At 34.7% G+C, this 12733-nt stretch overlaps 1 protein-coding gene across 1 annotated transcript in view; it reads left to right on the forward strand.

Moving 5' to 3' along the window:
- Positions 1 to 11845, forward strand: part of LOC106465828 (acetylcholine receptor subunit alpha-like) — a 131923-nt gene extending 120078 nt beyond the window's left edge. Inside the window, exons 3-6 of the mRNA XM_022393778.1 lie at positions 1066 to 1110; positions 5684 to 5793; positions 7289 to 7469; positions 10861 to 11845. Of these exons, the coding sequence (XP_022249486.1) occupies positions 1066 to 1110; positions 5684 to 5793; positions 7289 to 7469; positions 10861 to 11781 (1257 nt within the window). The 3' untranslated portion in view covers positions 11782 to 11845. The remainder of the gene's footprint in view (positions 1 to 1065; positions 1111 to 5683; positions 5794 to 7288; positions 7470 to 10860) is intronic.
- The last annotated feature ends 888 nt before the right edge of the window (positions 11846 to 12733 follow it).

Raw genomic sequence — 12733 nt, forward strand, 5'->3', positions numbered from 1 at the left:
AATATAACTACGATGAGAATCCTATAAAGAAAATGAAAAAAATGTTTCTAAGTCATTGTTTACGAAAAACATTCTGTGTTTGAGTATTTAAGACAAATATACTAAAGCTATCCATAATTTTGAACTACGAACCAGTGGGAAGATAATCAGTCACAAGAACCCTTTTACTGACCATCCATGCTAAAAGATTGACCGTCACTCTTATACCATACCTACAATTTAACGTGCATGGGAGGGGGTATTTTACGGTATTGTAAGGATTTGATCGCGACTCGCCAACTCCGAAATTCAGAGCACTACCTCAGAGCTAACCCGCCCCCCTATTTTTTTTTGTTTTTTATTTTGTTTCGCAACAACAACTGTGTGCCATAAGTTCCTTATTTGGGCATCAAAGCGTATTGATTGGCTGGAACTACCTTGTCATTATTATGATATATTTTGGTAAGTAAGTGTCGAATTGTATATCTGGTTAAAAGATGGTCGATTTGTCAGAATTTATGAATGTGATATTTATATTTGTTAAAAACATCTTCAATGAAATATAAATGATAGTTATGTATTCCCAAGTCTACTGTGCGATTAATGTCATCTTCTGAATTAATAATATTCTTATTATTTAGTCATAAACGTAGTCTTCAATATATAAACACGTGATACCACACATCTGAGATGAAAAAAATATTGTCCAACTTTATGTCATCCTTCTTTTTTCAGTTGAGAAACCGGTGTTAGTGCTGAATAATTTAACTGTTAACAGGGCAAGTTCTTGACTTCACTACTGATACAAATCTATCATATTAATGGTGGTTATGTCTTGAAGACTTTAACAGTTAATATTTTACAAATTATAAACCACTATAAAAAAATCTAACACTGGCAAAGGATATGAGAGTTTGATTGGATCAATATCATTTATATTTTATTCATTAAATTTATTTATTTATTAAATCCTAACATGTCTAGAAATAATCATGTTTTTAGTTCCTAAATTGGATCAAAGTTTTTTTTACAACCACTAGTATAATTGATTATAACAACTACATTATGATTTCTCTCTCTGTGTAGAATCTAAAAGAACAAATTATGACCACTAACGTATGGGTTCAACAGGTAAGCATCGTATTTTTATACTTTTTTTTTATTATTCTCTATGGTAATTGATATGTTTACTATTTATAATTAGTGTTACCCAGTTTTCGTTATTGAGAATCTCTGGTCATCTTATTATTTTCAATAATAAAAACATTTTTTTAATTCGAAAAAAAAACTATCTTTTTTTCGAAAATTAGTCTATTGTAACCGCCGTCTTCTTAAAACCATTACAACAATATAGATCACGGTTTCGATAAGATACTTGGAAATATTTAACAGATACTTTTATTAAAATGAAACACCACACTTCAAAAGTAAAATAATGGTTAGTTTTAGTTTTGAATTCTCTTTAAGTCAAAACTTTCGAAATTAAGAAAGTTACCCCCGATATTCCAGGACAGCATATTTAAAAAGTAGTAATTTTCAGTTTCAAGTTAATAATTTAATATGATATTTTATCTTGTTTATCTATAAGTATCTATATAAATATAATAGTACTGTCTGTTGTATGTCCATATAACTACTTCGCAGGGTGTGGATGGATCTTCACCAAAATTGGTATGGAGGTTCGATATGGTCAAGCGGGGGGTACATGCAAATTTTCAGTTTTGCATTTTGCAGTTTTTATGGGCGTTTTTTACCGCTACTTCGCCCTCTTTAGATGGATCTTCACCAAATTTTACATGGACGGTTGTTGAGATTATATGGAGATACCCACAAATTTCCTGTTTTGCATTTTACGTTTTGCGGTTTGTATGGACATTTTTGTATTTTCGCGCTTTTTACCACTACTTTGCCCCTGTTGATGGATTTTCACCAAATTTGCATGAAAGTTTGTTGGGTCCATGGGGAGACACATACAAAATTACTTTTTCACATTTTGTGTTTTGCAGTTTTTACAATTTCATATAAGGGAAGCAACTTTTCATGTCCTAATATAACTTTTCATTAATCATGAATTTACATAACTTCCGTCCAGGGGACGGGTACCCCCAGCTAATACATTGTAAGTTTTTAAATGCTATTTAATTTCAGTAGTATTTCTTTAAAAAGTAGGTAGTAATAAATTACACTTTACTTATGTATTTGTTCTTGAAGTGTATTTAGCAGACAACATGTAGGCTTAATTGAAGGAAACTGCTGAAGCAAGTTGCAATGTTTGGAGTAAAATAAATGTTCTGTTTAGTTTACTAGTAACTAGTTTTAGAATATCGGTGTTTAAAAATATGAGGCTGATCTTTAACAGTGTATGTTTGTCCGGTTTTATTTCTTAAACGATTCCGTTTCAAAAACTGTATATTAAGAAGAGATGAAGAAATAAAATGAGACATGAATATATATATATATATATATATATATATATACAATTGTCGTCCAGATGGCGCTTTATCAGGTATTAATAAACTATCAACCTTAGCACAAGCATCAGCGTTTTATATTTTTCATTTTTCAAGTTATTAATTACCAAGTCCCGATAAGCCCATTATGAAAACTTTCAAAAGAACCCAAACTACACAGACTAACAAGTCCTTAATATTTTGCCAAACTCTTCTTGTTTTATAAAATAATATCGCTCGTATGGAGTTATTCTTTTATAAATTTCAACTGACTATACCTCATATAACCAGCTTTAGTTTTAGGTTCTAACCAGGATCGTTGAACATGCTTTCAGCGCTAACTTGTCGACAGATTTGGTTCTTCTCGTTTGTGTTGCTGAAGAACGTGTAATTGTGTACTTTATTAATGACGTTTGTGCTAATTTCAAAAATATATATACACCCGGTTTTAGGACACATCCAATCAGACGGGCTGAGTAAATAGTTTATCTACACGTCACCATAGTAACACAACACGTTACATTTCTTCGTACAGTAGGTCCGGTCGCGTGATACAAAGTGAATCAGCTCTAACATGCATCGCACTTTTAAGTTATTCCTTGTACGAAATAAGTTCAGATAGGAACCTTTAGTGTGGGTTGATTCCTAGCCTCCAAACTGTCTCAACTTCAGAATGTCTTGAAGCAACCTTCCCAATGGTTCTTTCATGTATATGTCTTGGTTTATCTCTACCTGAGTTCTGAAGTAACTGTTACAGAGAAATTAGCACAAACAATTCTTTGTACGTGACTCAGGTATCGCATCAAATACAGATGTATACTAAGAATGGTCGTGCCTCAGCCTTTGTACTTCCAGTTACTAACTGTAGCCCCCCAGTTTCACAGCGGTATGTCTGCGGACTTACAACGTTATAAACCGGGTTTCGATACCCGTAGTGAGCAGAGCACAGATAGCCCATTGTGTAGCTTTGTGCTTAACTTCAAACAAACAAACAAAATACTAACTGTATCACCAAGTTCTGATAGTATTCTTTCCTATCGAAAAACATTATAACAAGATATCTTCTACCTAAACGATCCATTCTGATAAAGAAGTAAAACACAGCTACAAATGGGATGAAAAAAGTAAACGTGTGTCGGTGTTTTGCCAGAGTTAACCTAGCATCATCATCCATCAGTTAAAAAAGGATATGTAAAATAAAGAAATACACACGTGTCTCGTTTCGCCAGAGTTAACCTAGCATCATCATCCATCAATTAAAAAATGGGATCTAAAAGAAAGAAATACACACGTGTCTCGTTTCGCCAGAGTTAACCTAGCATCATCACCCATCAACTAAAAAAGTGGATGTAAAAGAAATAAATACATAAGCGTCTACGTTTTGCCAGAGTTAACCTAGCATCATCATCATCCATCAGCTAAAAAAGTGGGTGTAAAAGAAAGAAATACACACGTGTCTCGTTTCGCCAGAGTTAACCATGTTTCATCTTGATGTTAATTACTTTCAGTTGTATTTTAGTTATTTATTTTGAAAATGTTTGTCATACCTACAGAATTTCAAATCTTATCCATTTTAAATCTATTTTAATTGTTAGATCAAGAAAAGCCTGCGAAACTGAGATGAAAATTTTGGAACCCACTCACTAAATCCGAAACATTATAGCACTTGCTTCTCCATCTTCTTATGATCAGAACATTATTCTAACGAGTTCTTCCAGTTATTAATGTTAGAAAATCATCGTCGACTATTTTTCATTTGTAGTTAAAAGAAACGCTCAAGAAGTTTTCGAATGGTAATTTGTACCAACACCAAGTAAGGATGACGTTTCGGTAAATTATTAAGGATGACGTTTCGGTAAATAATTGTGCTGTTTATGTATAGTATAGATTGCTCAGTGTTTTACATATATACATACACTCAACGTATAAGTAAGCAATATCTCCAAGTTCGATGCAATTTGTATTCACAGTTCCACATAATATAGCCTGAGCATTTTACATACAACAGAATAAAAATAAATCATATAACATACACTCAAACTTTCCCACAAAATCAACGCGGAGTTTTACTTACCATACACTCAAACGCTCACGTAGCAAATATGGGGGATTTCCAGTACATCGAGTTAAAGTTTCACATAGCATATAACTGACTTTACTTAGGAAATAAAGGCAATATTAGAGATAACTGTGGTGATCACTAGGTGTAATTTGATTCTATGACTACGTTATAGTATTCTCCGTTTTAATTAAAACTACGAATATCTGATAACTAAATGTAGGTATTAATAGATGATTCATATCTTTATTATATCTTTAATGCTATATTTACAAGTCAGAGTAGGATACATACTGAATCTGTTCAGCTATACGTACATACTACAGCTCTTTACAATATCACTTGAACAACTAAAAGTTTTAGTCTGTGTGTATAACCCACGCAACTGAAACAAGTGGTGTTTTTAATTCATGTTTCTACCTGTTCGAGTTACATTAAAAAAAGAGCGCCAAATATTCCCAAGTTCTTTCTCGTTTTACTTGCTTACTTTTACACTGTATCTTTACAGGATTTTTCCTTTTATGTAACTGGACTCTTTTCGTTTTTATATTACACGGCTGACCTCGTTCTTCTAACTATGCTGTTTTCTGTACATGTAAGATATTTTGATCGGATAGTTACATATACACCACCAAGTGTTCAGAAACAGAATAACGACGAAATATTTAATTTATGCAGTTGCCGTATAAAAGTGGCGCTGTATAATTATTTTACTTCCTCATAAATAATAATTATAAAGCTTATTTTAAATATAAGTTAATATTTCTTTTCAAAATTAGTGAATTGATTAGACACTTGACACTATTTAGACACCTGGTGGACTATGAATACATTAACTTTTATGCCCTTTAGTTTGTCACTAGTATACAATAAGATTTCACACAAACAATATTAGTTACAAAAGCCAACTTCTTAAGCAAAAAATAACTCTAGAGGTCTCTGACTTGGCCGTTCAACCTACACGTGCTGTTCTGGTTCAAAATTTCATTTCCTTACTAGAAATATGTGAGCCCAAATTGGTTTTAAGAAAACGTATGTTTCTACGTTTTTTTTATTTCTGTGTTATTTTAGCTCTATAAGTCCGTAAACTTACCACCAAGCAGATTGTTATTTTCCGGGGTGGATCTTTCACATTAGTACTACCTCAAAACGTAAATAAGTTCGTCCACTTAATTCGTTGCTACTTCCTTTCTAGTTCTGGGAGGATTACAAACTTCGCTGGGACCCGAGAGAATATGGCGGGGTGGACATGCTCCACGTGCCTTCGGACCATATCTGGAAACCTGACATTGTTTTATATAACAAGTGGGTGATAATATACTAAACATATTATGGAACATTTTTTGTCAAATATATATTGTACATTATATCTAACAACATACTCACCGAACATATTTCTAAAAATCATAATTGTCGAAGAATTTAAAAAATGATGGAGTCTAACAGAATATGGTAGGTGGTAATGGTATAGGTTCCTTCTAGTTATATTTGAAAACATGATATTGTCTTGTACAAGAAGCAGACAATGACGTTCCAAGCACGCCCTAAAACCTTTATTTTTTTTGGTAAATATATGCATTTTATAGTCAAATAAGTGAAATATGACCCGAAAATAAAAGAAATAATTGTTCGTGTTTTCGAAATATTTTTTATATTTTTACTTAAATTCGTCGTAAAACTTACTCACTCAACTTAGCATCGGGTGAAAACAAATTTTCAAGTATTTTATATGAAGTTTTTTTATTTAGTTTTACTCACACAAACAAGAGAAATTGTTCGAATTTCTGAATTGTTACTTATTTTCCGACCATGAAAATTAAATATTAACAGAGTTTGGATTTTAACGAACATGTGGCATTAGGGCATAAGAGGAATTTCATGTCATCAAAAGAAAGAAGCATGTTGAGGAATTATAAAATAACAAAATCTTGGTGTAGCAGTTAGTGAACAAAACACAGTAAACCGAACAAACTGCCAGAAGTCTTGATATCGGAGAAACTAGTTCATGTGTCCTCTTCAGTCTCACGTTGTCTTCTGTCAAGAAAACTGGTCAACGACGCCTAAGTGACCTCGGGCCTTTATATTATCTTAAGAACACACGAAGTTAGGAAGTTGTTAAGTTTCAAGTGACCTTGAAAGGTGTTGAAATTCGCCAGGATTTTAATCAAACAACTTTTGACGCTTCTTCTTTTGATGTAGTTATCTGTTTGGAATATAATTCTTTTTGATTTCCAATAGATTTGATGGCCAGGATGTAAAGAAAACTAGTTTCTCCAATATCAAGACTTCTGACAGTTGGTTCCATTTACTGTGTGTGTGTGTTTTTTTGTTATTGTTGTTGTTGTTCTCACATTTTGAAATATCAAGAGAGGATAAAAGAGCTTCTTGAAAAGTACCTAACAGTAACAACCTTACATGGGTTATATTACCCGCAGAAGTAACCAATAACAACCTTACATGGGTTATATTACCCGCAGAGGTAACCAATAACAACCTTACATGTGTTATATTACCCGCAGAAGTTACTTCTGCGGGTAATATAACACATGTAAGGTTGTTATTGGTTACCAATAACAATCTTACATGTGTTATATTACCCGCAGAAGTAACCAATAACAACCTTACATGTGTTATATTACCCGCAGAAGTAACCAATAACAACCTTACATGAGTTATATTACCCGCAGAAGTAACCAATAACAACCTTACATGGGTTATATTACCCGCAGTTTCGAATTTCTAGGCATTTTCTAAGCATTACCATGTGGAATCAAAGAGGAAATTTCCTTCTTCTTTGTAGTGCCGACGGAAACTTTGAAGTTACTCTAGCCACCAAAGCTATGGTTAATTTCCAAGGGTTCATTGAGTGGAAGCCTCCCGCCATATACAAAAGCTCGTGCATTATTGACGTGGAGTACTTTCCATTCGACGAGCAAACTTGCGTGATGAAGTTTGGTTCTTGGACCTACGACGGATTTAAGGTAACCTATTATAAAATTTACTTCACAACTAAATGTTTTATCGTTTTCTACTGGATGATAATGATGCCGCTTAGACGATGAGATATTTTGTCCGCTAACAAGCGCGATCTTCTAAAACTCTTGAGAGGATAAATTTTGACTTAATTTAATCCTCTAAGTAAATCTAATTGGAACTTCAATTAAACTCTTAGGATAACTTAACTAGACGCACTTAACTTGAAACTTAGTACAGTCACCGACCTACGAGAGGCTTCAGTTGTTCGAAGACGATCGTTAGAGGGCTAGCGAAGGACGTGGTCAATTTTTTCAAAAGTTGTTACGAAATAAAATAAATTGGGACAAAATACAAACGAAGCCGAAATGGTTTCTGAGAATTTTATTGAGATAACCTAAAGTTCTTTCTCTCCGGTGATATGGCGTAATGTGTAGTTTTAGAAACCCCCTGTAAAGTATGTTTATGTGTATGACAGAACTATGCAGTTAGAAAAACACTTTTACTAGGTTGTACTATGTTATGCTGAATACAAATTCATACAAGGACTGAACAAACTGTTAAACTAAGTACTTAATGTCTGGATAATAGTAGATAATTTTTAATATATTTTGGGAGGTGGGGCGGGATTGTCCTTTTCAGGGAGGAAATTTATTGTGACAGGGGACCATGATGCCGTTGAACACACCCCACACTTTCAGTTGCGGGCGCGTAATAAAAGTGATAATCATTCCGGCTATTTGTTTAAAACCAGTCGTTGTAGACAGTGTACGCCATTAACTGTTTGCCCTCCTTATGGTCAGAGTTCACAATTTAGAGACCTGAAGATTAGGGGTCTCTGACCTGCACGTGTAGTCCACGTGATAAAGGATTAGAGCTTTATCTGAACTTTCAACCAGCTTATATGATAAAATGCACGATCAATATTAAACTATTCTAAACAAACTAAATTATATTAATCGATAAGACTTTTTAACCGTTCTGTTGCGAATATAGAAAGAGTTTAAGAAAGTCGCGTGTTGAAAAGAAATATCTTTGTCTTAGACTATTATGTTTAAAATTACATTATCACAAGCTCAGTAGATTCTAAGTTAATCGAACAGAAACTCGATGACTTTATACGTCATTTACAGTAAATCAATGAGTTTATTTTTAATGACTTTCCTACCTAGTTGAATAGTGCATGTTGACCTAACTTTACATTTATGCCACGTCTGGAGAGAAGTGCATGTTGTGGTGTAGGTTGTTCTACTTTCTGGTTTTTATCGGATTACAATAACACATAACAAATCTTTAGATTTTGGAGAAGCATAAATCAATAAAAGAATTTTATAGTTTTTAATATTTTATGCAAAGCGATATTTTTTGTTTAGAGTTTTCGCGTTAAGCTCCACAATGACTACCTGCGCATAACGGTTTTTAATTTTGAGCCGATAGACCAGAAAAAAGGCAGCTACCCAACAGCATCCACCGCTAACGTTTTGACTATTATCGTCTGAACGAATAGTAGGATTTGACTGTCACTCTTGTAGTGCAACTAGGGCATTTTTTGGCAACGAGACGCAAACCATAACCTTAAATTTACATTACAGGCACGCTAACACTAATATCACATCCGGCCCATCGACACAGTGACCGAACTTTTATAAACCCTCACATATCTAAGTAAGTGAATGTCGTAGAAGATTCAACACCAGAAAGATACTCCGTCAAGCCGTTCTTAGCACAGTAGGAGTATTACTAGCCGATAATGATTGGCCAATGAATACAATAAAACATAATATTTTCAAAGTGAAGAGTCTTGTGCTTTGAATATTATACGCCCCCAGTGGCACAGCGGTATGTCAGCGGACTTACAGCGCTAGAAGCAGGTTTTCGATACCATTAGTGGGCAGAGCACAGATAGCCCATTGTGTAGCTTTGAGCTTTACTTCAACCAAATATTATACAGGAAAGGTTCGTGAGCATTTTGCAAATACTGACGATATGTTTTCATTCTTCAACTTACGTTCAGAATACCTGCATTTCATGGCCTCATGCAATGTGTGGGGAGGGGGATGCAACCCCCGCACTCAGAGGCTTTGACCCCCCCTAGTAAAATTATTTATAATCTTGAAATACTAAATATGGTCTTTTGAACACGTCGTAACAGGTGTTGTTCTTGAATTGTATTGACATATTTTCAGTTTCTTATCTCGTTGTTTTTAAAACCCCTTTCTTTCAACTGAGATCACTTTTTCATTCCCCCTCCCCCACTAGTGCATTTTCCTCTTTGTATTAACATTAATTTTGTGTTAATAAAATTTTATTTAAGAAATTCCAGTGCTTTTCATTGATTCTCGTTTTTAATTAATCCTGAATATCATTTTAACGGAAAACACATTGAAAATTATGTCGTAAATTTGTAGTAATAATAAACATAAGACACTGGCACATTTTGGAAATGTCGTTTATTAACAAATTTATACTTTATGCAGTACGTGGCACAAAAAATACCGATAAATCTAGAGAAAAATTATCGAAACTGGCCAAATATTGGTTCAACCTCCGGGGAGTAGGTAATGAAACTAAACATTTTTTAAGGCTCGTTGTAATCTTCTTAATCATACACTTTGAATCGTAAGTGACTGCGGAATATTTACTTGAAAAGGAGAAATAATGCGATTGGTTGGCTTACTTCTGAACTGACTCTATGGTATTCTTTGTTAAGAAAAACCTCTAAATACTTCGTAATTAGCTGTGCACTTTGAGGGCTTGAGTGTGTTATAAGAGTGACGGTCAAATCCCACTATTTGATTAGAGTAGCCCAAGAGCTGGTGGTGTGTGCTGTTGATTAGGCGCCGTTTTTCTAGTTGATCAGTTCAAAATTAGGGACGGTTAGCGCAAGTAGTTTTGATGCAAACCTACAGAGCTACTTGCGCTAACCGTCCCTAATTTTGAAGCTACACAAGGGCTACTTCCGCTAACCGTCCCTAATTTTGAAGCTACACAAGGGCTACTTGCGCTAACCGTTCCTAATTTTGAAGCTACACAAGGGTTACTTGCGCTAACCGTTCCTAATTTGGAAGCTACACAAGGGCTCTAAAACAAATAATTTTCTCTCACCTCAGAGATCGAAAAAATCGAATATATAATGTTATAAATAATACACCATTAATTAGAAATATTTTTGGAAACTAAAAACGGTTTCGTTGCTCACTAGAAGTTTAATTATGACCATACCTAACCGTTTCGTTGTCCATTGGAAGCATAATATAAACGCTTTCTAAAAGTTGACTGTTGTGAATGAAACTCATCATTTGAAATTAAATGTGTTGTTTTATTTAAATATTTCTTGCATATTTTGAGATACTTTTGTACTTTCGCAATCGAGTTAAATTAAATTTTTTGACTTTCTAGGTGGACCTCCGACACGATGAAGAGGTTCCTGGAACTAACCTTGTGGAAATTGGAATCGATCTCAGCGACTTCTATTTGAGTGTGGAGTGGGACGTTCTGGAGGTCCCTGCTGTTCGAAATGAGAAGTATTACACCTGCTGTGAGGAACCTTACATTGACATCACCTTTAACATCAGCATGCGGCGGAAGACATTATTCTACACTGTCAACCTGATCATTCCCTGCATGGGGATTTCGTTCCTTACAGTATTAGTGTTCTATCTTCCTTCGGACAGCGGTCAGAAGGTTACACTGAGTATTTCCATCCTGTTGGCTCTGACACTGTTCTTCCTCCTGCTGGCAGAAATCATTCCTCCAACTTCACTCACTGTCCCATTGTTAGGCAAGTACTTACTGTTCACTATGATACTCGTAACCCTTTCTATAATAGTGACGGTTGTGGTACTCAATGTCCATTTTCGCACCAGTACCACTCATCGCATGAACCCCTGGGTGAAGCGCGTCTTCATGCAGATGTTACCCCGTCTTCTGCTCATGCGCAGACCCTCGGATACCGCTTCTGAGCCTCGGAAGGTGATGGTTCGCACTTGCAATGGCACAGAACTCAAAGATTACAACTCTCAAAACGAGCCATACAGTAGAAGACAAAGCTTTGATGCCGAATACGGGTCCGAGATGAACTACCCGGCGTGTAGAATTCATGGTAACAGTGGACACTCGCATGAGGCAATGTCCACTCCGATGACGTCCGAACAAGCCACGATGCAGGAACATGAAGGATGTTCAGGACCAAAACTATTACATTTCTGTCCAGAATTTGAAAGAGCAATGGATTCGGTACATTACATAGCTGACCACACGAGAAGATATGAGGAACACATAAGCGTAAGTTCGAAGACTGCTTTATGTATGTTTACGTAATGATAAGCAGTGATAGGAAATTATGGTATGGTCAAGCCCTCTTACATACATCGTTTTAAATTGTACGCCTAGCTAATAACTTTCCGAATCAAATAATTCCCAGCTAAGGTTCCTGTAACGACGCACTTACAAAATCCTCTCATTTATTTCAACAAACTAGTGTTAAAAGATGTGGTTTAAATGTCGAAAGTAGACAAAACATTAGAATCTGACCATCCTGATACTTTCGTTCAATACCTCTAATCGTCAGCTAGTTTGGATGATGAGATAATGATTTTACACACTTCTGATTTGACATGCGCAATAAACAAATTAAGCGTAATGTTATTTGGTTACTTTTGACTTTTGTCAGATATATCCATTCATTTTTGTTATTGTTGCTTTTTCAGTCCCTTAAACTTATTTGGCCACTTGTAAATGACCTTTAATAGCGTAATGAAAAGACTGTTAAAAACGTATTTTATTGAAAATTATGCACGTAAAACAAGAAATATCTTAACAGCACATTTATTTTAACTATTTCACTGCTACGTTTATAGGTAAACCCCCCCCCCACGATAAAACAAAATACGTGTTTTAATATTTCATTACTTATTTGAAACTTGTAAATTTTAAAAAGTTTGAAGAGGAATGGTCTTTCATCGTGGTGGTGCTATATTTCAAACTCACATATGACTAATATCATATTTTTGAAGGCTAACAAATAGGTTTTATAGTACGTCCTACATACGTGCCTATGACAGTTAAAGCGTTGTATAAAAGTTAGCCACATAAACTCCAGTCTAGTGCCAGAAGGTTCATGCTCGTCAACTTAATATGTTTATTATATTTCAACAGGAGATAATTCCCTAACAAAAAATCTTCATGTGGCAGATTCACCAGTAGATTTTTTAAATTATCACACACAACAATATTCCATAGTACATAGTATTCATTACTGGCAGAATAATTA

The sequence above is a fragment of the Limulus polyphemus genome, unplaced genomic scaffold (assembly GCF_000517525.1).
Source record: "Limulus polyphemus unplaced genomic scaffold, Limulus_polyphemus-2.1.2 Scaffold2064, whole genome shotgun sequence".
NCBI classification, from domain to species: domain Eukaryota; kingdom Metazoa; phylum Arthropoda; class Merostomata; order Xiphosura; family Limulidae; genus Limulus; species Limulus polyphemus.